Source organism: Podarcis gaigeae (assembly GCF_964106915.1).
Source record: "Podarcis gaigeae genome assembly, chromosome: 4".
NCBI classification, from domain to species: domain Eukaryota; kingdom Metazoa; phylum Chordata; class Lepidosauria; order Squamata; family Lacertidae; genus Podarcis; species Podarcis gaigeae.
In genome coordinates this window covers 86,060,987-86,088,220 of record NC_139677.1, presented here as the reverse complement: position 1 = coordinate 86,088,220, position 27,234 = coordinate 86,060,987, and the positions used below count along the sequence as shown (strand labels likewise).

Genomic DNA, 27,234 nt, shown 5'->3' with positions numbered 1-27,234 from the left:
CTTTTTATTGTGACAGTGCTGAGTTTGGACCTTATGATCTGACTAGGACTGTACATCCCTGAGGGGCTAAAGAGCATGACTTCCCCTGCTGTCTCCAAATCTGACAATCAGCGCTTATATATTTCTGCCACCCTTTTATGTCTCTGCCCTCCTTGGGTTCTCCTCCCATCAGAGGGCTGAAAAATGAGTCTAGTGCATCAGATTTTTTTTAATAAAAAAAGACACAGCTCTCCAGTTAAAGGCAAAGTTTAATAGAGGACAAATTCATAAGCTAGCAGATCTGCAGGAATGTCAATGAAATATGCCAAAATTTCCTTTGCAGCAATAGAACTTAATGTCATTAAGTGCAGTGTCATCTTCGGGCCCTTGTGGAAACTCAACCTTTGTCTGGATGCCACATATATAGGAACCAGTGTGGCAGGGAGAGCTCCATGGGCCAAAGGTTCCCCATTCATGCGAGTTGCCTTTTAGCTTGGAGTCATCGCTACACATGAACATGATGTTGTTGGCTGCAGTGTCATCCCCAAGTCCTTGCGGTACTTCCACTCTCAGGGAGAAGGCCTTAAGCTTGGATGGTACATGGCAATACTGAATCTCAGACCATGCTCCCCATCTGCGAAAGATGACAAAGCTGGCTTGAGAAATATATTCAGATTTAGTTATTTTTTATTTTAAAGTTTGTAAATTGTTTATTTCAGAATGCAAAATTGAAAATTAAAAAAAGATATAAAAGAGAAATATATTCAGATTTTTATATCAGCTGTACCCTTCCGTTTCCTCTGTCTATACCCACCTACTCCTCATCACCTCAGATCGGCTCTAGAGAGTTGGAAGGGGCTGCAGGAGGAGGAAGAAGAAGGGGAGGTCCCATTGCTCATGGGATGTTGAATGTTCTCCCAAATGACTGATACCTCAAATGTAATTAATGAGAACATACAATTGATTAACAGCAAATCAAGACAAAAAAATTTTTTTTCTTCCAGTAGCACCTTAAAGACCAACTAAGTTAGTTCTTGGTATGAGCTTTTGTGTGCATGCACACTTCTTCAGATATCGTGTGCATGCACATGAAAGCTCATACCAAGAACTAACTTAGTTGGTCTTTAAGGTGCTACTGGAAGAAGAAAAAAATTTTGTTTTGACTATGGCAGACCAACACGGCTACCTATCTGTAACAGCAAATCAAGACCAAGGAAAACTGAAGCAATTTTTTGGGGGGGAGGGTGATATCTCCTTCCTCTTGAGTCAAAGCACAAAGTCAATACCAACACACCAAGTCAGATGAGAGCCTCCACAAAGTTTCATGTTCATCTGTTTCTGTACTTTTCTGTATAGCTTTATGTTTTCTAATGTAATATCTCCGTTTCTCTTTGATTAAAAAGGAAAGCGAATCCCTGCTACTTGCCCCCCCAAAGCCCCGAATCCATTTGTCTGTAATTTGGCAGGCTAATAAACCCTCTTGTGCCTGAGTATTTCATCCACTTGTCCAAAAGGGGACAAAGCTATAGCCGTTTTTATATTTCCCATTTCAATGAATGCGGAAACAAAAGAGCTTCGTTTTATACAGTTTAGTGGTTCAGCCTAATACATAGGCTGAAGAGAGAGAAAATGAGGGGGGGGGACAGGGTGACTCAGATACAGATTTTTTTAGTAGTGAAATAATCTAGGTTCGGTTTGCCTGGCTGCATTTTTCCTATATTTTCATTTTCTCCTGGGTTATTTGTCCCTACTTTTCTAAAACAAATGGGGGAGGTTTTTCCTATGAATATCTTCACAATGAATGCTTAAAACTGCTGCTTTACCAAAAAAACCCCAACAAAACCTTGAGTGAAAGCTAAGTTTTTTTATTTAACTTTGTCCAAGGCCTTGTTATTTATGCAGTGTCTGTCTGCTTTACCACACTACTGAGTACAAAGAGTTATCTGAGCCACTGCGTACATTCCAGAAATTATGGGGCTGTTTTCATTCTGCCTTTCCGAAGATGTAACTGGAAGCAGCGGAGTCACGGTGCTTCCTGGTATGGGAGAGAGTTGCGGCAAGGCAGAGGGGAAGTTGCCACAGCACAACAGTCTGGGACTCCTAGCAGCACGACTGCACCATGCCATTGTCCCTGCCTCCTCACCCTTCCTCTCTCCCTCCTGGCATTGTATCTCCATCGCACCAGGCAACCCACTTCTGGGTATAACTCTCAATAAGAGAGAAATGTGAGGTGAAGTTATTTCTGGTTTGCTAGGTCCTGGCTAGATCAGTTCTTTTGGACCTAAGAAGAACGGAGGCCAAACTGTCTCTCTGTGGAGTTGATTGGTCCTAAGGCAACTTCCAAATGTTGGTTTTGTCCAGGTATCGTAACCCTGTGGTTGGTGACTAGAATGTAGTCATCCACACAAAGGCAGAGGAAGTGGACTTGTCATCTACTGGCCACAGAATTTATGAACCCTCATTCCCACTGCTACTAAAATAAAAAGCGAAGAGGGAGCAACACACACGCGCACACACACACACACACACACACATATATATATATATATATATATATGCAGGTTTTGGTGTCCTCGGGTGTCTTCCCGTGTAAAAGTTGGGGTGTCTAGGCGACGTTTCGACGAGGTCTCACTCGTCATCTTCAGGCTGGTGCTTTCGGCTTCTTGTTACTGGAACAGAGCGGGATCTCAATGTTTGAGTTCCTATAAATACTGTAGAGGGGGTGTGGTGTCTAGCCTCCAATGTTCTGGGCAGAGAGGAAGTTCCCAGGCTAGTGTGCCTTTTCTTCTTTTGTTCCTTAATTACTTGAGAGATACCTTGAGTGATTTCTTGAGTGATATCCTGGCACACAGAACGCCAACACCAATCAACCACACCAGACCCAAACCCAGACCCTCTCCACAGATGAATTACTGACACCATCCAGTAGCCAATCCATGGTGGCACCTCCGGATGCTGCACCCCCCTGCAATCCCTACACAGATCTGGCTGACACAAGCCACAAAACCACAGCTCGCCCCTATACACGAAGCCAAGCCAAAGCACAACTAAGTGCAATACAGCCATCTTCTCAGGAAAACTCTTCACAAAGTTCAAGAGGTCAAGACACAAAGACTTTAGCAACTAATCCACACCTAATGACCCACCTAAGTGGTACTCAGGATATCACTCAAGAAATCACTCAAGGTATCTCTCAAGTAATTAAGGAACAAAAGAAGAAAAGGCACACTAGCCTGGGAACTTCCTCTCTGCCCAGAACATTGGAGGCTAGACACCACACCCCCTCTACAGTATTTATAGGAACTCAAACATTGAGATCCCGCTCTGTTCCAGTAACAAGAAGCCGAAAGCACCAGCCTGAAGATGACGAGTGAGACCTCGTCGAAACGTCGCCTAGACACCCCAACTTTTACACGGGAAGACACCCGAGGACACCAAAACCTGCATTCCTGTACCCGTGAAAATCTACGAAAGCAAATATATATATATATATATATAACAAGATTGGCACGGGGGAAAGCCTAAATTATAGTGACAGCTAAAAAAAAAAGATAGAGATGCTCACTCCCCAACAGCGGACGAAATATATGAATCATCATTGCAGAACAATCGGATGCCATTTAGGGCTGTATCATCGTCTTTCCTTCCACCTCCTTGATATGGTTCCACCTGGTGTCAAAGAGGAAAAGAGACTGTGATAAAGTAAGAGTCCTTTGGCACTCACTTGGGCTACCAACATGGTGGGGGATTGAATATAATCAGGAGGGGGGGGGGACTCAGAGTGAACAAAACGTTCCCTCAAGCACCCTCCAAAGGAAGAGGATTGAGTGAAATAGGCTTGTTAAAGATATAAAGTCGAAATGTGTGCCCTTTCATGTAAGCCTGAAATACTAAGAAACTTAACATAAACTTTGGGCTCACAAACTGAATTCTGTATTATAGTAGCCTATAGGTCTAGGGCAGACTCCCAGGACTCCCATAGAAAAATGTCTTACAAGACAGATAATCAAATAATAATAATAATAAATTTATTATTCATACCCCACCCATCTGGCTGGGTTTCCCCAGCCACTCTGGACGGCTTCCAGCAGAATATTAAAATACAATGTTTCATCCAATATTAAAAACTTCCCTAAACAGGGCTGCCTTCAAATGTCTTCTAAAAGTCTGATAGTTGTTTATTTCCTTGCCATCTGATGGGAGGGCGTTCCACAGGGCGGGTGCCACTACTCAAAGGCCTTCCGCCTGGTTCCCTGTAACTTTGCTTCTTGCAGTGAGGGAACCACCAGAAGGCCCTTGGAGTTGGACCTCAGTGTCCGGGCTGAACGATGGGGGTGGAGATGCTCCTTCAGGTATACTGGGCCAAGGCAGTTTAGGTTTTAAAGGTCAGCACCAACACTTTGAATTGTGCCCGGAAATGTACTGGGAGCCAATGTAGGTCTTTCAGGACCGGTGTTATGTAAGAAAGGATTGTGAGCAATTCTGCGGGGGAAAGATTCTAAGAAGATTCAGAATTGAGCTGAAGAACAGTGTTGATGCCAGTACATTGAAATAAGGGCATTTTAGCAATTGATCGTTGTAATGCTCCCCACCCCCTTGACTGTTTTATATGCTGTTCTAGGAGCCTGGTATGTTTTGAGTTTATTGGACATGGTGAATCGGAAGTGATTTCACCTTGGACTTCCTTGCTAGCTGATGCTTTTTTCCCAAAATCAAGGACTGGCTGGACTGGCAACTGCCTCAATTTGCCTAGTGATAGGGCTGGCCCTGCCTGCCATTCCTAAACGAACACAATTTCACAAAGTTCTTCCTGCCACCACCAGATGGCACCTGGGATGGGCTGTAGCTCAGGGGCAGAGCATATGTTTTGCATGCAAAAGGTCTCAGATTCAGTCATTGGCATCTTAAGCCTGGAAGAGTCTCCTGTCTGACACTCTGGACAGATGTTGCCAGTCACGGGAGAACTGACCTGGGGCAGGTAACATGTGATGGTCTATATTCTCCAGCATTTCTCTGATGAAAATAGGGGCATCCTAAGGAAAAGTGGGACATTCCAGGATCAAGTCAGAAACTGGGACGGCTTCTGTAAATCGAGGACCTCCCCTGGAAAATAGGGATACTTGGAGGGTCTGCACTGCTAGCTCCTTCACAAACTACAATTCCCAGGATGCACTGGCAAAAGCCATGCAGGTTAAAGTGGCACGCAGCCAATGTAAGTTTGCATTGTTGATTAATGTTTTGCCAATTCTGGGCCTTTTTTCTGGTTCACACTACGACGCTTTCGTAGAGATGAATATAACTTTCTGGGAAGAAAGGAGGGCAGAATCATCAGAGATAACCAGTTGTGAGGTTGTCTGGAAAGCAGATACAAGTCAGGTTTTACCTTCAGTGAGAAACCAGTAGCAAAACCAAAGGAGCAAAATTCTTTTTTCCCCCAAAGACCCCATGGTGCTCCATTTAGCACGGAGATGATGGAGTCGTAACCTCGGGCCTCTACTTCCCAGAGGTAGCAGAAAATGATTGGGAAGACCACTGCAGTGATGGAAACATCCATATTGAGGAGTCCTCCTTTGTCCTAGATGGGGAAACATAGTTGAAGAAAGGTAGCCATGAGAACATGTAGTCTGAAAATTTGGGCAGGGTGTCTTCATGAATCTAGTATAAAACATGACAGGCAACAATTGGTCTTTACAGTGGTGCCCCGCAAGACGAATGCCTCGCAAGACGAAAAACCCGCTAGACGAAAGTGTTTTCCGTTTTTCGATGCGCTTCGCAAGACGAATTTCCCTATGGGCTTGCTTCGCAAGACGAAAACATCTTGCGAGTCTTGTGAATTTTTTCGCTCCCCCCCCCCTTTTTCTAAGCCGCTAAGCCGCTAATAGCCTTTTAGCTGCTAAGCCGCTATGGCTTTAATAGCCGCTAAGCCATTAATAGCGCTAAGCCGTTAAGACGCTAATAGGGTTGCTTCGCAAGACGAAAAAACCGCTAGACGAAGAGACTTGCGGAACAGATTATTTTCATCTTGCGAGGCACCACTGTACTATCAGTGACATAGTCACCATGTGCACATTAAGGGCATCAGCAGAAGGTAGCATGCTGGGATGCAGAAGCTTTGCTGACCTCCTTGCAGATGGGTCGCTGCTGCTTATCAGGAGGAAGAGGAGTGAAGCAGCAGGGAAGATGGTGCAGTGCAAACACTCCAGCAGAGCTAATCTTGTGCTCCTTGTCAGTCCATTTGACCTGTTCCACTCTCCCTCCTCGCTCTTTCCTCTTCCTCCTGCTTCTAAATAAGCAGCAGTGACTCATCTGCCACTGCAGGGAATTTCTGTTTTATCCTTTAGAACAAGGGTGGGAAACCTTTTCTTCAGCATGAGACCCTGGTCCAAAACTGCCCCGCCCTCTGCAGCCCATTTTTGAGAGTTAGGCAGGGTGGTTTATCAGTCTCCAGACATCATGAGGTGACAACTTCCTCTCAAAAATGGCCTATGGAGAGTGAGAAAGGTTCCCAGTAGTCAGTCCCTGATGAGGACAATTTCAAAGGGGTTGGCTGTCTGGCACTGGCATTGAACTCCGCTTTGTCCATTTGCGAGTGGCAAAATGTTTTTGGCCATCCATGGATGGGTTGGCTGCCAAAGAGAGAGAAAAAGATTGGCGGAGAGACTTTGTGCTTTGAGCCTCAGTTCCCACCTTGGCCTTCTGCCCAGGTGTCTGAGCAAGCTACCTGTATTTTAGTCTGAATAGTTTGCTTTTCTGCTAAAACAAGTAGCCTGTTGCAAGAGTAACTTTGGTAATTGCCCAGACTATTATTTGGGGGCTTGCCACATCCACCCACCCAGCACCCATTTTGTGAAAGTGCCCATGACACCATCTCAAAATTCCAAATGTATCCACAAGCCCAAAAAAGTTGTTGAGGGCAGGGGACAATCTGCTCTAGGTACTTTAATTTTCACCAAAGGAGATTCAGAAAGCTCCACCTTAATCACTAATGTGCTATGTTCCAGTGCATCCCCCCCTTATGCTTTTATGTTACTGAAATGTTCCATGCTCCTCAGAAGATTTACAATCCCAATTAGTAAAAGTCATATCAGAAAGAGTCACTACGAGTCTCATAACAGAGAACACTGGGTTCTGTTCCTCCTAATCAAAGAAGCATGGTGGTTGTTGTTCGTTTTTGCAGCCTTAATTACCAGAAACTGCACTTGTGGCCTCCCCAGATCTGATATTAGGACGATTTTACATTGCTGTTCATCAGGGCATGTTATCACACAAGCAGTGTTAGAAACCGATCTATGAAAGCTAGGAGCTAAATGGCCCCTTAAACGTAGGTTAGGGCACAATAACGGAATGTCTAGGTGCGCTTTTTTGTAGCAAGAATACAAAGCTGAAAATGAATGAGCTGCAGCTAAAATATTATGTTTTTCACATGGTCTAGTCCTTCCCCTGCCCACCCCCCTAATAGTCTTCAGAGGGTCTCTTCTCCAGTCTTCGAGAGAAGCTGGAAGTGGGGAGGCAGAAAAAGGTACTCTTTTGTTTCCACTCTGCGCTAATGAAATTCCATCACAAAATGTGCCTAGAACAATGGGAGTTTTTAATATGGCACACAAGTAGGTTGCTAACCACTAGCATGCCTCAGCTGATCATTCTCGGCTATAAACCAGCAATATAGGGATAGCTTGACCACCAAAGTCCATGTGATGCTGGATTACTGCAATGCACTGTATTGGGCCCAGTTCAGAAATTCCAGACTGCTGATATGGGCATATGACTGACAACATGTGACACGATTGTTAAAATGATGAATGACTTAATCTCTGTAGCTCTCCTATAGGCACTGTGAATGAAATATATCTTGTGCAGAATGCCTCTGATTTTAAGCAAGTTGGAAATGCCCCTACTCTGAAAGGGCAAACCCTTTGGGATTTACAGTCATAGGCGCCGACTCCATGGAGCCTGAGGGGGCCCGAGCCCCCTCAAAAATTCATTTGGGGGGGCTCAGCCCCCCCCAATAATTTAAGAAAATTATTAGTTATATTATGCTTCGTAAAATCACAAAATTATGTTGGTATTTTTTATTTTCCTTGTTTGACGATAGTTACCTTTTAAAATACATTCAGTAATGAGTTAAAACAAATAATTATTACGGTAGTAAAAGAGGCGGCACGAGTAGTTTTGCTCGGTGCGTGCGACTGGCCCAGCCCCTCTTTCCTTTTCCTCTCTTCTGCTCTCCCGCCGGGCACCTGAGGGAGAGTTACTTAGCGGTTCTGAGGAGCCGCTGTTGTTTCGGCAGGGGAAAAACCGCCGCCCGCGAACCGCCGAGCTCCCTCTCTCTTTCCAGCCTCTCTCTCTCTCTCTCTATCTCTCTCTCTCTCGCTATGGCCAAGGAGGAGAAGAAGCCCTTCAGCCAGTCTATGGCCGAGTGGCGGAGGTTCATCTACAACCCCAACAGCGGCAAGTTCCTGGGGCGAACGGCCAAGAGCTGGGGTGAGGAGGGCGAGCGAGCGCGCGCGGGGGGGGGGGAGGAAGGGAGGGGAGGGGGCGGCCGGCACGAGGGGCGGTGGGAGGCGAGGCGCGGCGGGCACTTGCCTTGCCCACCACGCATCTCTCTCCTTCTCGGTCTCTCTCCCTCCCTCAGCTGGCGAGGGGGCCACGAGGCGGGCGGCAGCAGCAGCAACGGGCTGGGAGCGGCTCTTAGAAAACTTCCCGGGGCAGGACCCCGGTATGGGCCCCCCCAATATTTTTTATAAGTCGGCGCCCCTGTTTACAGTACCTTCTCCCACCCAACTGGGGGGGGGGGATGAAGCTTCTGATAAAGTCTTTGAAAAGTGCCCCCTACCTTATAAATAAATAGACGTAAATAGCTTCATTATGCTAACGTTGCCAACTTGAATACGTTTTTGTTCTGGAAGGCTTTCCTTGAGGAAAGTTATTTATAGAATAGTAATTATACTTTTACATGGGGCTTCCCTTTTCATTTGTTCTGGATTTTGTTTCAAGCACTTTTATGGCTTTTAGAGCTTGCATTGTTTGAGTTTTATCTCATTTTTATCACAATGCAAACCACTCCAATGGCTTCAGGCCATTCTAAATGTGTCGGAGAAAAATAAAGTCAAATAAACATATTGAAAGAACACTGCTGGATTTCCACCACTTGTATAATTCTGGCTGGGTTCCATTTAGTTATCTATTCATCCCCCCCCCCCCCAGTTAAAATATAAGATTACTGAACCACCCTTTACCACAGAGATGCGTCTGGAACATTCATTATACCACTTCTCATATGCTGAACTTGAACCTATTTATATTTGTTTTCATCTGATCTTAATGCCGTCACTTCAAATTGCTGTAACCTGCCCTGTGACCTTATGGTAGGTAAGAAATTAAAAATAGATAATATTAATACCAATGTCCCAGGTCAGGTTGGCTACAGGAATATAATAGATGGTTACAAAACCCAGTTAGACAATTGTCATTGCAGCCCTCGCCCTGCCTTCTCCCCAGAGCAAGCAGAACCATGCGATTCTACTTACCGTCTCACGGCAAAGCAGCCAGAAAGAGATGGAGCAGGGAAATGTGAATATGGGCCCGGGAGTGAAAAGGGGGCAGGGCAATGGGAAGTACAAGTCATCTGTCCTTCACCTGCCATGCTGTCATGCTCCTTAGCTGAGCAGAGCAGATAAAAACCTACCTTTGATCTGTGCCTACTGCACTCCCACTACTAGTTGCCTTTCATAAGTGCATCCAGACCAAGGAGTCCATTGGCATTTGGAGTGGGGTGGGCATGGCTGTCTGAATCAAAAGGACATATCTTAAGGTGGGATGGTGGTGTTACGTCTAGCACCACAGCCCAGCATTGTCTACCGTGCTTTACAGCAGGGCTATGGAGCCTTTTTTAGCTGGAGGGCCACCACTTGCCAAGGTGGTTGGACAAAAGGAGGTATAGCAAAAACAAGAAAGAAAGGCAAATGTTACCTTTGTATAGTAGGCTAGTTTTTACACACACACACACACACACACACACACACACCCCTCCTTGTCCACTGCAGTGGTTTTCAACCTCTTTGAGTCCATGGCTCCCTTGACCAGCCACATTCTTTCTGTGGCTCCTCTGTGGAAGCCACTTACATTGTGATTCAAGACACATCTAAATGGGAATTTTCCCGTTCCACCCCCTTTCTCCCTCTGAACTAGGGTTGCTATATTTCAAAAAGTGAAAATCTGGACACAAAAGTTGTTGACTTCTTTATGGGGGGGCAAAATTGTTGAGCATCTGGGTAGTCACCTTTTGGACGATGCAGTGGGCCTCTTATTACATTCTTCTGTGTCCATTCATCCTTCTCTGTCCTCTCTCCAATCCTATGGTTGGCCTCCTATCCAGCAGCCATGATGGAATTGCCACAGCAGAGATTGTTCTCTGTGTGACTTTAGCATTCATTCTGTTATTAGTAAGTCAGCAGACCAGGAGGGCTGGCTGAGGTTTTGCTTAACAACCAAGCAAAGTGGCACGGCGCTCACTGAGGTAGCGAGCGCTCTGACTGGCTGTGTAGATCTGAGGGAGTTCCCCCCTGTTATGTATAGTTGATAGCCTTCCTGCTATGTCCGGTGCCTGACCTAAAAAAGACAAAAGCCTCTCTGTTGCTTTCTCCTCAAGTTATACACCGTTGTGTTCCGCTTCCTCAATAAAGTGTTACCAAGATTTAAATGGCTTTGTTAACAAGCCATACATGAAGATTTAAGGCACAGTGCATCAAAAAAAGACATGCAGAACTCTTCATTGGGAATACATTTTATTATTAAGTTTCATGTCATGGAGCCATTGGGGCACAGGGAACTGAGCTATTGTTGGGTGAAACCCACATGGTTCAGTCGCAGCAGTAGAACTTCACATCGTTAAGTGCTGTGTTGTCGCCTTTTTTCATCTGAGGTTCCATTTTGGTCCGAATTCCACATATGGCACCTTGAGGACAGATTGCACTCCATGGGCCAAAAGTACCCCAGTCAGTTGAATGACCTGTCAGGACAGCCCCATGTTCGCAGGTGAACCTGATATTGTTAGCTGATGTGTCATCCAAAAGAATTCCTCGTTCTTCTTGTACTCTCAGAGAAAATGAGATTAGACTGCCCTCAGGACAAGTCTCAGTCTTTGTCCACTTCCCCCACCTGACAAAGATGGTGGTGTTAATACTCTGAAGAAATGTTTGCTCAAGTCATGTCTTCACCATACATTCAATGCCCATTCAGCACATATTTGAAGCACATGGCTTCCCCCAAAGAATCCTGGGAGCTATGATTTGAGGAAATATGGAAGCTACAGTCATACCTTGGGTTAAATGTGCTTCAGGTTGAGCATTTCTCAGGTTACACTCTGCGGCGACCCAGAAGTAACTTCTGGGTTTCGCTGCTCGCGCATGCGCAGACGCTCAAATGTGATTAGATGAGTTATTTTGTCATTTTTTACCCTTGTTCCATACTAATACGGCCTACATTTTGTTACACAGGTAATGTTGCATGTATGCATTCTCTTCACATTTTATTCACCTCATATGGAAATAGATGTAGAATGGAATTCTGTTTTATTTAATTTTGTTAGCTCAATGATTAATTCCTGGGGAAGGAAACTACATCTGAATGTTGAGCAACTGTCTTTTGCTACATTGCATTTCACTATTTTATCACATCCCTCCCTGTTGCGTTGTTGATGCACTCAGGTTTGGCAGCCCATGAATAAGTCACCATAATTCAAGATGTATCCTTCTCAAGAACTCAGGGAAAAGGCAAGAACTTGCCAGATTTGGTTCCATACTTCTTTCTAACAACAAAGCCAAGGAATGGAATATTTAAAGCTACTCACGGTCCAACAGCAGACTGAATTTCTGAGCCATCCGTGCAAGAAAGGCGGATGCCATTCAGAGATGTATCATCTTTAAATACTTTAAAACGTTCCCATGGGTCTACCTGGGGGAGAAGAGAAGCTGTGACTGCAATAAGACCACATTAATAACAAAGCACAGCATTTTCAGGAGGAATTTCACACACACTAGATTGGCAGGCTGAATTTGACAGTATTGTACAGAGTTTGATTCGAAAAGGATCTCATTTGACAAGCCCCCAAAAGAACTAATTCCAGTTCATGTTTGCACCTTTACAAAATGAACTATTTCAGTTCACAGTTCAATTCAAGTATGTCCTCAGCAAAAATATTTCGGCCTCCAGAATGTCACAAGCTGTTATATTGATGCATAAAATTTGCTTAAGAAGACTAAGGAACCATCATTCCACACACAGCAGAATACGAATAGTTTGATTTCTTTCCCCTCAAAAATATGATATTTAAGCTTAAATGCTCAAAGGGTCTAAGGTGTAAATATCACATGTAAGAGAAGGAACTTGAAGATGAACTAGAAATCATTCAAAGTTCTGCCTCAAAATGAACTGAATTCATGTTACGCTCCCCCAGCAATTATGGGAACTATGTTCAGGTGTAATTGGCATGGTGCAATATCATCATCGTCATCATGTATTAAATTTCTATACTACCCTTCATCTGAAGATCACAGGGTGTTTTACAATGTGAAAACACAAGAATAGATGCCATGATAACAAACCAAAACAATACCCCCCAACGGTATAATTAGCCAAAGCCCTGGGAGAAGAGTAATCCTTTTGCCAGGCATGTAAAGATATGTAACAGAGGCACCAGGCAAACGTCTCTGGGGAGAGCATTCCACAAGTAAGGAGCCACTACATAAAAGACCCATTCTTGTGTTGCTGTCCTCTAGACCTCTCACAGAGAAGGGACATGAAGAAGAACCTCAAATGCTGAAGGGCTCTAGTGTTCCACCAGTACGTTTGCATCATAATGACCTCACCACCAAGTAACTTAGTCAGATGGAGGTCAGCTGAGCAGAGCCGCCCCAGGACTTTGTCCATTCATACTTATTGTCACAGCTACTTGGCACCAAGGTGCCTGAAAAGGAGGACACAAGGAGGTATCTACCTTCAATCTGAATCCTTTGGCATACCCTTTGCGACAGAATTCTATGGGTCCCCATTCACCCCATGGCCCTCCGTTTGGCACTGAGAGTTCAATTGTATAGTTTCGGGTTTTTGCATCTGAGAGGTAGCTGGAGAAGATCAAGAAGAGCGCAGTACCTATAGAGAGGTCCATGGAAGGTAGCTCACCGCAGATCTAGCAGCAAAAGCACAAGTGGGAAAATAATAGCCATGAGAATGTTGAACCCCAAATCCCTGAATCCCATTTTTCAGAATATGTGGTTGCTTTTGGCTGATACAGCAGATTCACTGGCTGGCTTTTCTAATTCTAGTTTGAGTCCTATGAGCAACCCAGGAGTTAATTGGACTGGGACCAGGGCAAATCTCACCAGGCAACCAGGAAATGCTTTTAGAATAAGTGAACCCTAGAACAATAATGGATGGATTTTACCTAACTCTGAGCAATTATTGTTGGTTCTCAGGAATTCCTAAGCATTGTTAAGAAAGGTTTGATTCATATTGTTTATTTTAAATTATTTATATGCTGCTTTTCCAGCCAAATCCTGTCCGAAGTAAATCACAGCAATAAAAACCTACAAGTTTATTACTAAAACCTAAAACAGAATAGAGTCACAAAAATAAATAAATCGAAAGACTCAGCAACCCAAAAGCACAACTTCCATCCCGTGAGTGGGAAGGCCAATCAAGCCATATCATTCTTGAATGCCTTTCAAGATGCCTGAAGGTTAGTCACCCTACTAGGAAGAAATTCGAAAGAGGTGGAGCCAGCACAGAAAAGACCCTGTATGATAATAAAAGATGGATTTACTATTTTTTCACTCACCTTTTGTGAATAACAGCACAGCTGGAATTTATTAATTGTTATTCTTTGTTTTCTAGCTTTACCTCATTCGGTTCTGGCCACTGCCCAAGCTTCTATGACTATGAACAGGAGGCAGACCTTGTTCTCCTTTCTCCCATCAGCAAGCTGTTCCATGCAGTGTCTCACTGCAGTTAATTATCCTACGTGGGGAAAACTTTGAGCTGAGCCCCGTATATTAATGTGGGCAGCAATCAGGAACAGGAACATGAGATGTGGGAGTTTTCCTCCTGAACAGCACCTGCCATGCTCTGCAGCTCCATGACTGGACAGAACTGGGCAGTGTAAAGCTCAAGCCTTTTTCCAAGGCACTAAAATAATTATAACAGCAACCATAAAACCCCTGGCCAAATTTAAAACGCAATATTAAACAATCACAAGAATAGGGTGAGTCCTAAACATATATATTTGGCGTGTTTGGGAGCCTAAATTGACGAGTACCAAGGCGTTCAAGAACCAAGGTACAGCCGTAGCCTGTGGTAGTCACCGAGCCTGCTATTTTAAATTACCCTTAATGTACTGGTAAAGCTCTATGCAATGTATTGATGTCATACGTCGGTGGTCTAAGGCATTACAATTTAGGCAACTTAAGATGGCAGGCTGGGTGGCAACCATGATGGACACCCAGCTTAACTCCCACCTATTGTCCACTTAAGGTCTAGGAGTTTGTTTTAGAGGGTTGTGTGTGTGTGTGTTTTATTGGTAGGAGGACTAGGGAATTCTTAGTTGCCTCACCTAATGACATTTCCCAGAATTTTGGGGGGAAAGCCATGACCATTAAGTCTCATGTAAAACTGATGACTTTCTCCAAGGCACTAGGACGGGGGTCAGCAACATTTTTTGAGACCAATTCGGTCTACTCCCTGGCAGACCTCTCGGTGGGCTGGAGAGTGTGCGCCCATGCGTGCCCATGCTCAAGCTATTTCCGGAATTCTTCTGGGTTGGAAGAGCACTGGAAATAGCATGTGTGCATGAGCACAGGCGCTCCTCCATCCCGGAAGTGCGCCGTAAATAGCGTAAACTCATGCGTACAGGCGTTCCTCCGGGTGAGGAGCGCCCGTGTGCACATGCTCTTTGCAGCGCTCTTCCAACCCAGAAGTCGGTCCCCACAGTGAGGGAAAAAAATTGGCGCCACGGGGAGGAGCACGGAATCCCCAAACCGATCCATGGAACGGCCATGGGCCGGTTCCAGGAAGTTCATAGGCCGCAACCTGCCCATGGGCCTTAGGTTGTTGACCTCTACATTGAGATAATAACAACAACCATAAGATCACAGGGTGAATTACAACAATTTGAAATACAATATTAAATCATTTAAAACAAATGACAGTCACAGTAATAGGGTGGGTCCTCTCTCTCTCTCTCTCTCTCTCTGTGTGTGTGTGTGTGTGTGTGTGTGTGTGTGTGTGTGAAGTTTCAAAGACCAGGGTGAAGAGGAGTGTCTTCAGCTGGGTCACCACAATCCCAAACATCGGAAGGCAATGGAAGTATCACGGGGAGCGCCTTTGCTGATTTTGACATCTGAGAGCATCTAAAGATAAAGAGGTGCTCTCTTAGATATTTGGAGGCCTAAGTCATTTGGGGATTTATGTGAGCACCTCCAGCTGAGCCTGCAAATAGCAAATAGGATTCAATGTAATGTGATACCTATTGGGAGCATATTGGGAGAGGCGATCCTAAGATTCCAAATGATGTCTTAAACACCACAGACTCATGATGGAAAAGATCTTGGGATCATGGTAGATGGCTCAACTAAAATATCAACTCAGAGTGCATCACCCATTAAAAAGGCAAATTCCATGCTGGAGATCATTAGGAAATTGGGCAGGGAGGGGGGGGGGACATATCACAAAGCCTTTGTGGAAATCTATTGTGCTTGGAATACTGTATATAGTTCTGGTTTCCACATTTCAAAAAAGGTGGTGTAGAACTGGAAAAGCTGCAGAAATGGGCAATCAAAACGATCACGAGGCTGAAGCAACTTCCCATGAGGAAAAATGTTTTAATATAAAGGGGGGATGAGTTTTTTTAAAAGTATGCATGGTGTGGAGATATGTTATTTTACCCCTCTTGTAATACTGAAACTGGGGGTTGAATCACATGGTTTTAAAGAGTAAGTAGCCGTCACCTAGCCTGCCATTTCCATTTACCCTGAATGTAATGACACAGCACAAAGACCTATGAAATGTATTGCTTTCATAAATCTGTGGGCTAAGGCAATACATTTTAGGTAGCTTAAGATGGCAGGCTGGGTGGCAACCCTGATGGATACCAAGCTTAACTCCCATTCAAAAGCATCACCACTCAATTCTGTCCAGGAGCTCGTTTGAGGGTAGTGTCCCTGGAAACCAATGGAGAAAGCAAATTGTGTCTGCCATGGTTGCCAAAAGCAGAGCTAGTTGGGAGGAGCACATTGACACAATGCCAATGGCCCCTCCAAATCTGGTTCTGACCCTGCTTCAGTTGACTCTGGATTCTCTACTCATTTATTGCTGAAACAAATTCTTGAAATTGCCTTTTGAAAGCAACTTCAAGAATGTATCGCTGCTGACACTAGGATCTGATACCTTCTGGTACCATGACTTTTTGAAACTAACTGGTGAAACTAATGGCGGAAACTAGCTACAGACGGTTAATGTCTGGAACTAACTGGCGAAACTAATGGCGGAAACTAGCTACAGACAATTAATGTCTGGAACTTACTGGTGAAATGCATAGCTGGAACGAATAGCTAAAACTAGCTGGTGAAATCACTGACTGAAACTAATTGGTGAAACAGATTTTTATAGTTAACCGCTGAAACTAATTGCTGAAATTCATAGATTTTTTCCCCCCTAAAATTATTTTTCCATGGAAGGGAATTGATGGATTTATTGATGAGCCTATACAAAGCACTGTTTTCTTAATGAAGATAAAATATTTTAAATTTTATTTGAAAAGTTACTAACCATATTACATGGAACTGTTACCTAAATTTCTTTCACTTTTTGGTCTACCAGGAAATCTAACTTCAAGTTATATACATTTCTAATAAACCATGGCTGCAATTCAAACCCCTTCTGATATAGATGCCGGAGGGTTAGGATGGTGCATAATGTCCTCTCTGTTACCCTCCCTGACCCTTCATTAAGGCTGCTCTGCCTATATCTGAAAGCAAGTTATGTAACATTAATGTATAGAAATGTGCATGAAAAAATATTAATGCATTTAGGAATAAAACTCAAATTAGCAAAGTGTGATGTTTAAGTAAAATGATTCCTTCAAAGGAGGAATTGTAGGGGATAAAAATTGTGGGGATAAAATGCAACACCTAATGTGGCCTTCGGAATGAGAGTATTGTGCACCTCCATCAAGCATCTCCTGCAGCCAAGCTGGTACCAGATGTGCTGCTTTCCTTTCCTTTGCATGGCAGCCCAGGATCTCCATACACACTGCCCAGCCTTGCTTCCTAGAGAGGTCACTTGGGTGCTGCAAACGCAGGAAAAACAACATTGGAGGCAGCAGATACGAGTTACAGTGTTTTTTTTTAAGAAAATACTTTTTATTAATTTTCCAACATAGATATACAATTTAATCCAATTTTTTACAAATTTAACATTTTTGGACTTCCTTCAGCTTCTCTGACAATCATCCATTTTTAACTCTTAATTACGCATTTCTTCTGTTCTATATTGTTGTTAAGGGATAAGGGGTTGCTTGTGCGTAAGCGCAAACCTGCTCCAAACAGAGTAGTTGGCTCAAAACTTTCCCTAACCGGACAGCCCTTACTTCGTGGCTGTCTTAATCACTGGCAGAATCCGTCAGTGGGCGTTTCCTGAATTTCTTCCAACATAAAAGCTCCTTGACAGTGAGTCTTCGCCTAGATTCCCTGCGCGACAACTTTCTGCGCAGAGTGGGTGTCCCAATGGGAGGTCCTGAGCTCTCTCCGCTGCCCTCGCTGGAAGCGTCCCTGAGCCTTCCCTCCAACGCCCCCTCCTCCTCCTCTCTTTCCTCAGCGGAAGTTCTCCCTCTCTCCCTGCTGGTTCCCTCCCCTGCATCTGGGAGCCCTGCCACCGCCTCATGCTCCGATGGCAGTTCCCTGACATCCACCTCCCCTCCAGGATCCCCCTCACCCCCGGTCCGTTCCCTTTCTTTGGCCGGTGATGCTGGGAACCCCCGGAAGGAACCTTCCCCATCTTCTGATGACTCGAACATTGCTCTCCACCTCCTACTATCTCTTCCCACTGGAGAATCTTCCCAATCCGATTCCATTCCCTCAGATACTTCTCCTCCCTCTCCCTCAGAGGCCGGAAACCCCGCAAAATCCTCTTCGTCATCTGTGGTGCCAAATTGCTCCTCCCAGAACCTCGCTAAAGGTCTGGGCTTTCTTGGGAATCTACGGTGAAACTCTTCCAGGAGAAACTCATCCTTGATGGCTTCCACTGGCACCCATGCATTTTCCGACTCGGGCTCCTCCTCCCACACCACCAGATACTCCACCTGTCTTCCCTTCCACCTTGAATCTAGTATCTCCGCTTCGTGACTGCTACGCTCCCTCTCTTCTACCTGTGGGGGTGCGGGAACCTCTCCCTCTCACCCCTGAAATTCCCGCCCTTCCCTGTATGGTGAGAGTAATGACCTATGGAATACCGGGTGTAGTTTCATGTTGTCAGGCAATTTGAGCCTAAAGGCCACCAGGTTCACCTGCTGTGTTACCTCGAAGGGTCCCAGTCGCTTTGGCCTTAATTTCTTGCAACCTCCCTTGAACGGTAACCCTTGGGTTGACAACCACACCCGGTCCCCAACCCTTATGCCCTCCCCTTCCCTCCGACTCCTATCTGCCTGTCTTTTGTACACTTCCTTAGCCCTCTCCAAGTTCATCTTAAGCTGTTGGTGCAGGGCTTCCATCTCTTCCACAAACCTTTCAGCCGCTGGCACACTCCATCTCTCCTCCCCTCTCCCTGGGAAAGCCCTGGGGTGACACCCATAATTGGCCATGAACGGGCTCATCCCCGTGGACACATGCTCCGCGTTATTGTATGCAAATTCTGCCAAAGCTAATTTCTCTACCCAGTCATTCTCCCTCTCGCTGACGTAGCACCATAGGTATCGTTGGAGTATACTGTTCGCTCTTTCCGCCTGCCCGTTGGTCTCCGGGTGCCGGGCCGTCAAGAAATTGACCTCAACATGTAGTAGGCTCATGAGCTTCCTCCAGAACCTGGAAGTGAATTGTTTTCCTTGGTCTGATAAAACCCTCAAGGGGGCACCATGCAGCCCGAAAATGTGTTCCACAAACAGCTTGGCGGTTTCCTCCACCATCACCGCATGCGAGCAAGCAATGAAATGGCACATCTTAGTTAATAAGTCGACTACTACCATGACGGCCGTTTTGCCCCTTGACTTGGGCAAATCGATCATAAAATCTATGGACACTGCCTCCCATGGTCTTTCTGGTGTGGGTAATGGTTCCAGTAACCCCGCTGGTGCCGCCCTCTCCCCTTTGGCTCACTGGCAGCAGTCACACCCCCTTATATATTCTCGTACATCTTCCCTCACCTTTGGCCACCAGAACTGCCTGGTGACTAGCAACATGGTTTTGTGTTGACCAAAATGTCCCGCCGTGGGGCTGTCGTGTAATTGTTTGAGTACTCTACTTCTCAAATCCCCCTCTGGTATATACAACGCCCCCTGTAATACAGTGCCCCTGTAATATGCCCCCCTGTAATACAGTGCCATCCTTTTCCTCAAAACCCCCCGGGTTTCCTCCTGCCCCCCTGAGCTCCCTGATCTTGTTCTGGGCGTGTTCGTCGTCTGCCGTCCCCTCTGCAAGCTCCCGTCGCCCTGCCAACACTCCCCCCCACACCCATCGGTCCTCGGGTATCACATGTCGTTCTTCCGGCGCTCCCTCTCCTTCCAGATACTCCGGCTTCCGGGAGAGGGCGTCTGCTCTGACGTTTTCCTCCCCCGGTATGTAACGAATCTCAAAATGGAACTTGGAAAACTCCTGAGCCCACCGCACCTGTCTCTGGTTGAGTACTCTTGCTGTTCTCCAGTATTCCAGGTTCTTATGGTCCGTGCACACCTGGATCTTGTGCTGCGCCCCTGTTAGCAAATGTCTCCAGCGTCGAAACGCTTCATAGATAGCCAGCAGCTCCCGGTCATACACCGTGTAGTTATGCTCCGACTTGCTCAACTTCCTGGAGAAAAAGGCACACGATCTCCAGTCGGAATGGTTCCCCCCCCCCCGGCTGAAGCAGTACGGCCCCCACCACTCTGTCCGATGCATCGGTCTCCAACCTCATTGGCTTCTGCAGATCCACGTGCAAGAGCTGCTCTTCCGAAGCGAACACCTTCTTTAGCCTTTCAAAAGACTGCTGCGCCTCTTCCATCCAGACGAACCTCTTCTTGCTACTGAGGCAATCTGTGATGGGTGCAGTTAAGTGGGCAAAGTTTTTGATGAACTTCCGATAGAAGTTTCCAAACCCCAGAAACCTCTGCACGTCCTTCCAGGTCTTGGGTGTCTTCCATTCCAGTACCGCTTGTACCTTGCCTGGATCCATAGCTAGGCCCTTGTCTGACAACCGGTACCCCAGGAACTCGACCTCTCGGGTGTGGAACTGGCACTTCTCCAGTTTGAACCACAGCTGGTGCGCCTATAACCTCTTTAGCACTTCCCGGACATCTCTGACGTGTTGCTCCTCGTCCTCCGAATAAATCAGCACGTCATCTAGAAAGGCCACACAGTTCTTGTACAGCAAGGGTCCCAAAACGTAATGCATGAAAGATTGAAAACACGCCGAACCCGCTTGTAATCCAAAGGGCATAACGAGGTACTCAAAGGCCCCCAGAGGGGTGAACATGGTGGTCTTCCATTCAACTCCCTCCCTCATCCTGATCAGATTGTATGCTCCCCTTAGGTCCAGCTTGGTGAAAATCTTTCCCTTCCTCACCTTGATCAAAATGTCATCAATCCTGGGCATGGGGAAGGTCACGGGTTCCGACACCGAATTAATGGCCCGAAAGTCCACTATAAGCCTGGACTTATTTGTGTCCCTCTTGTCCACAAAGAACACTGGACTGCCCCCCCCACCGCCCTTGATTCCCTTATGAAACCTCTTTTTAGGTTCTTGTCTATAAATTCCCTCAATTCCTGCATCTCCCTGTCCAACATGGCGTACAGTTTGCCCACTGGCAGCTGGGCTCCCAGGAGTAGGTTGATTTGACAGTCAAAAGGCCTATGCGGGGGCAGTCTATCCGCTTCCTTCTCACTGAACACATCTTGCAAGTCAGTGTACTGCGGTGGTACCTGCCCCTTCTCTCCCACCGCCATCCCTGCCACTCTGGCTATTGCCATCCTCGGGGTTTCCCCTCCATGGCAGTGTTCCAAGCAGTGAGCTGACCCGAATGAGACCGTCCGCTGGTACCATCCCACTAACGGATCATGTAGCGCCAGCCAGCTCATTCCCAGTATGATTGGCGGTCCCGCCAGGGTGCCTACGTGAAAGGCAATAATCTCAGTGTGCCTGGCAATTCTCATTCTCATGGGGGGGGGTCTGGTGTGTTACCTCCCCTCCCAGGAGTTCCCTCCCATCAATGGTCATGACTTGCAAGGGACTGCCTAGTGGCAGAGTCTGCAGCTGGTACTCTAACACAAATTCCTTGCTAAGAAAGTTGCAAGAACTGCCTAAGTCCAACAGCGCCTTTATCTTGAGGGGGTGGCCGTTGGGGAGCTCTAGCACCACTTCTATGGTGATGGCTGCTCGGGGTGGCTCTGGCTTGGGCACATTTACTGGTTGTTTGCCTGGCTGCTGTGCCCTGTCGTCGGCAGCCAAGCATTGGCTTTTCCCAGCTCCTTAAGCCCCTCCTCCTCACTCCCGGCCGCCCCCACCATTCCTCGCCATGCCTTTCTTTGAGGGCAGGCCCTGGCAAAATGCCCTGGCTGTTGGCAGAGGAAACACTTCTTGGCTGTTTTCCCCTCCTTTCGAACTTCGCCAGAGTTTGAAACCCCCCGCACGCGCGCGCCTCCGATCTCCATTGGCTCCACTGGCAGGGAAGGTTGCTCTGGTATTTCAGGAATGCGGAAGTCATTCCAACGCTCTCCTCTGCCTTCCCGCTTCTCCAGAGCCCGTGCTTCCTGCCGTGCTCCAATCGCAAGCACAGCCTTGGTCAGCTGATCCATCGACTATGGGCGGGGCACGCGGGAAAGCTCGTCCTTCACTGCGGGGGCCAAGCCTTCCTCAAACAACATCTGAATCGGTTCCGAAGTCAGATCCCACCCAAGTCGGTGTATGAGCATGGCAAATCGTGACCAGTACTCTCTGACTGATTGGTTCCCTTGTTTGCATGCCATCAGCTGCCTGCGTACAACGCTCTGCTCAATTTGGCTGGAAAACATTAAATCCATGGCTGCAAAAAACTTCCTCAAGTCCTTTAAGGCATAATTATCAGATGCCATCAGTGGTCTAACCCACTCCCTGGCCCCAGCCTCCAAGTGTCCGATCACGAAGGCTACTCTCGCCCCCTCATCCACAAAATCATCATACTGCAGATCCAGTGCATACTGCACCTCTGTCTTAAACGCCTGGTAGTACCTCGGATCGCCCCCGAACTTATGCACCAGTCCCGGTACCTTCCTTGCAATGGGGGTGGGTTTCCCCTGTGCATCCTGAGCCCGCCTCTCATCGAGCCGTGCCGCTAGGATAGCCAGCTGTTGTTCCAAATCTCTGTTTCTCTCCTCCAGAGTTGGTCCTCCCCTGGCTACCTCTCCGCCTCCGGCTCCTTCTGTCTTGCTCATGATGCCCCCTCCGCACAAACAACGTTGAGGACTGACGGATTGCTGTTAAGGGATAAGGGGTTGCTTGTGTGTAAGCGCAAACCTGCTCCAAACAGAGTAGTTGGCTCAAAACTTTCCCTAACCGGACAGCCCTTACTTCGTGGCTGTCTTAATCACTGGCAGAATCCGTCAGTGGGCGTTTCCTGAATTTCTTCCAACATAAAAGCTCCTTGACAGTGAGTCTCCACCTAGATTCCCTGCGCGACAACTTTCTGCGCAGAGTGGGCGTCCCAATGGGACGTCCTGAGCTCTCTCCGCTGCCCTCGCTGGAAGCGTCCCTGAGCCTTCCCTCCAATGCCCCCTCCTCCTCCTCTCTTTCCTCAGCGGAAGTTCTCCCTCTCTCCCTGCTGGTTCCACCACCTCGTGCTCCGATGGCAGTTCCATGACAATTGTCATTAGTCCTCCCTCCAATCATCCATTTCCTTTTAACAACATATCTCAGCTTTTACAGTGCTTCTTTAAAACCCACTAGCGTTGTTTGTACTTCACATGTACTTTTCAGATATTCCGCAAATTTCCCCCAGTCCTCGGTGAACTTTTGGTCTCGAAGATATCTGACTTTCCCTGTTAATTTGTCCAATTCTGCATAGTCTGTTAATTTCATACTCCATTCTTCTTTCGTTGGTATTTCCTCTTGTTTCCACTTCTGGGCCAGTAGAATTCTTGCTGCTGTAACTGCGTATTGGAAAAGTTTATAGTCCTTCTTTCTTATTTCCTTTCCTGTAATCCCTAAAAGTAGGGCCTCTGGTTTCTTACCAAATGTATACTTCAACATTTCCTTTCCTGTAAATACAATCACACATGCATCAGGAAAGACTTTTTAAAAGGTCCAAAATGACCAAGGCAGTTTCTTATCCACACAATGTAGAAGGAACTCCCAGGTTCATTTTAAAGCAAAGGCTAATGGGAGTTGTAGTCCAAGTATTTGGATGCCACTGGATGGGCGAAGGCTTCTATGTGGTTATGCGCTTGTTGCTCTTCCACATTATTCTTTTGTTGGTCTTCTTTCTAGAATTGAGGAACTGGTCTCAAAAAAAAGGACACACACTCATATTTGTTTAGCATTTGATTGTGGTTAAATTCCAGGTCAGCAAACTATTAGAGCAAGCTTCATCTACAGCAGTAAAACTTAATATCATTAAGTGCTGCTTCATCACCTTCTCCTTGATCAGGCTGTACTTTTGTCTGCAGCCCACATATAGCACCAGAAAAGCAGGTGCTAACGCTGGCATAATAGCCCCAGCATATTCAATTAGCAAGTATTCCTCTCCTGTTTTCACATTTGAAGTGGACGTTGTTGGCTGCTGTATTATCCACCCCATCCTTGGGAGGTTCCACACTCAAAGCAAAGGCAACCAGGTGCTTATGGTCACAGTACTGAGACTTGTCCCAGTCTCCCCAACTATGGAAGAAGACCATGGTAGCAATGTTGTGATAAATCAACACACATACTTTCTTGTGTTGGAGGCTCTCCAGAAAAACTAGCAGCTGACATAAAGAGAGAGAGAGAGAGAGAGAGAGAGTAGATCTATACACAATGTTGCAATAAAATGTTGCAATAAAACTGCAGCTCTTGTTAAGGAATTTTAACCATCTCAGCCACCCTCCACAGTTTTCCATTTTATTTTCAGTCCAGTACTTAACATTTCATAACTACAAACATGGGTAAGCAAATGGTCTGGGGGGCGGATCTGCCCCAATCACCGTCTAAATCTGGCCCATGGACGGTCCAGGAATCAGCATCTTTTTACATGAGTAGAATGTGTGTGCTTTTATTTAAAATTCATCTCTGGGTTATTTGTGGGGTATAGGACTTCCGGGTTAGCGCCACCGACTAATGGCGGATTCCCTCCAAGCTCCGGAGGGAATCGGCTCTGCAGGATCGGGTCTCGTCCGCGACGCGGGGACCCTTAAAAATCACAGGCGCTGATGCCTGTGAGCATGGTGACTCGGCGAGCACCATTTGCGCCCCCCCAAACTGCGAAGAAGCCTTTTTAAAGGCTCCGGAACGGGGACGGGGGACGGTGCGGTGCTGTGAGTAGACTGCTCCTTCTGCGGAGCGGAGCTGCATGCCATTGTCAGAGAAGCGCTGACTTTTTCCTCGGAACATTTGGACTTAAAAATAAGAACCCGTGAGTAAATATGGAATTTGGAATTTAAAGAAATTTTTGATGAATTAGGAACGAGCGGGGAAGGGTCAAAAAGGAAGTCGCCCCCCTCTTTGTAAATATTTTAAAGCAAAGAGCTTGCTATTTAAGGTCGAGAGAATTTTCTCTTTTTTAAAAAAAAGCTTCTAACCTTCATGGCTTGACACTACAGAACTTTACCGGAGGATAAATGTAGCGTTGGGAGCTAAAGTTTTCACCACCACCCCGAACCCGGGGGCGTCCTGCGAGAGAGCTTGTTGAGGAAGTATTGAAGAATTTGACAGCTGTCAAATTAGCTGTCAAAAGGAAAGGAAAAAGGGAACTTTGTCTTTGTTGCATCTGCTGGCTATATTTGTTGCAATTTCTTGAAAATAAGGGAGACTTGATACAAACTAACTTGTTTACTGGATTTAAACTGAAAGACATTAAAGAACCAAAATCCCCCTTGTGGGGGGTAGGGACATTACAAGAATGGCCGAAGGAAGTAAAAATCAGACTGAACTCAATAGAATACTGGCTCTCCTGGGAAAGCTACAAGACCAGACCGATGTTTTGACTACAAGCGTGAACACTTTGGTCTTGGCAGTAAATAACATTGCTGAAACTGATAAGGAGTTGAAGCAAGAAGTTTATACAAATGAACAACAAGAGAAATCTGAGAGCCATGAGAATATGGAAGAGACACATGTTGTTTTTGAAGAAAAGGAAGGAGGAGTTGTAACTTTGCAGATGTTAAGGGAGAGTTACAATTCGGGGCCTGACATGAAGACAACAAAGGAAAATAAAAATTTGAGGTGGAAAGTCTGGCCTGAGCTGGAAATTGCAAATCTGAGAGATCTCCTCACGTGGGGATCTGAAGACTCAAGGATTACAAATTTGACTAAGACTGTAAATCTGAGAGATCTCCTCATGTGGGGATCTGAAGACTTAAGGATTATAAATTTGACCAAGACGGAAGTTGGACTTTGGGGGACTTTGGGATTCGAGAGGAAGATGAAATTAGGTTTGGAGCACCTCATTAGCATTAATTTTAAATATGGAGGGTTAATTGGAAAAAACATGGATCTTGTTGGGTCGGAGCCCCTCCGAGCCTTGGGGTTTAACCTTAAGGACTATCCAAGAGGCCAGCAGAGAGGAACTGAGGGTGATTTGAGAGCCTCGGACATGAGATCTCCAGGCTAAACAGTATAGACTGATGAACACTTATTGGGGACCAAAACCGGGAAAGGGGGGGTGGAGTTTGGTAATCCAAAGGGTACATAACTATAAATTATTTTGTTTTAATTTGTTTTGTTATTTGCATGGAAGTTGGGAAAGCCGTGGAAGGGAAATATTGACCAACTTTAAGAAATATGTTAAAGAATAAGAAATGACGCATAAGATGTTCAAGTTTAGATAAGTCAAAATTGGTTTTTAGAATGGTTAAAATGAAATGAAAATAAGGTATGTAAAAGTAATTTAATGGAAGAAAGAGGAAAGGTAAAATTACAGTATGTAAAAATTATTAAGTGAAGGTTGAGAAATAAGTAATAGGGACTTGCTGGATTAACAACTTGAATTGGAATACAAGAAGGGGAGGTGTGAGGAGGTCTGAGAAAGACGTTATATGAAAATAAGCAATTGAAATTTCATATGTTTTTAATTGGGGTTTTTTAAGTTTTTTGTATTTTTGTTATCTTTTTTTGTCTATTTTTGTTATGTTTGTTATTGAAAATGCCAATAAATATTCATAAATATATATATATATTTGTGGGGTATAGGAATTCATTCATCCTCCCCCCCCAAAAAAAATAGTCCGGCCCCCCCACAAGTTCTGAGGGACAGTGGACCAGCCCCCTGCTGAAAAGAAATGCTGACCCCTGCTACAAAGCATCTTCAATTCTCATTTTATTGTTCTTTGCTGGTGAGTTTGATTACCTAAGAGTTATTGTTGGTTTGTTTAAAAGATACTTTGTCCTCCTGGATATCTCAGCAATTCCCTGAGAGTACAGGTATCTTCCTCCTGATTTTAATAGAATTTGAGTGTTAACTCAGTTAAAAACTCTTGGTATCAAACTCAAATAAAGATTTATCATTGGTTGGCTACCATGTAACAATATCACTTCTAAAATGACTAAAATAGATTTTGATATCTAATTTGCTGAATGTGTTAGAAAGGAGATTGTCTGAATGTATGCATACTGATCAGCTTCATTACAGGGAGATTTCCTCAGGATACTAAGGAGAATTGTTGGTATAACTATTACACAGAAACAAAATTGCTATTCCTTGCTGATACTGAAAAGGCATTTGATGAATTAGAATGGACTTTCATGAAATGAGTGTGTTTGATATGTGTGGGTCTTGGAAGGCAAGGTTTAACTTTGTCAGACCTACTCTAAGAAAACTAACTGCTATTTTTTAAAAAGCAAAACATGTTTTTATTT

General features: G+C 45.5%; 1 protein-coding gene across 1 annotated transcript; it reads right to left on the bottom strand.

Annotated features, from left to right (window-relative positions):
* Nucleotides 1-291: 291 nt before the first annotated feature.
* LOC310842772 (uncharacterized protein) lies at nt 292-13,952 on the bottom strand (the record flags this gene model as incomplete). Its single annotated transcript, XM_083734909.1, has 8 exons — nt 13,814-13,952; nt 12,974-13,165; nt 11,828-11,931; nt 10,847-11,136; nt 10,102-10,172; nt 5,363-5,554; nt 3,545-3,648; nt 292-613 (listed from the first exon to the last, which is right to left on the bottom strand). Exons 2-8 carry the CDS (start codon nt 13,142-13,144, stop codon nt 292-294), a joined length of 1,254 nt encoding a protein of 417 aa, XP_083591035.1. The 5' UTR covers nt 13,145-13,165; nt 13,814-13,952.
* Nucleotides 13,953-27,234: the final 13,282 nt, after the last annotated feature.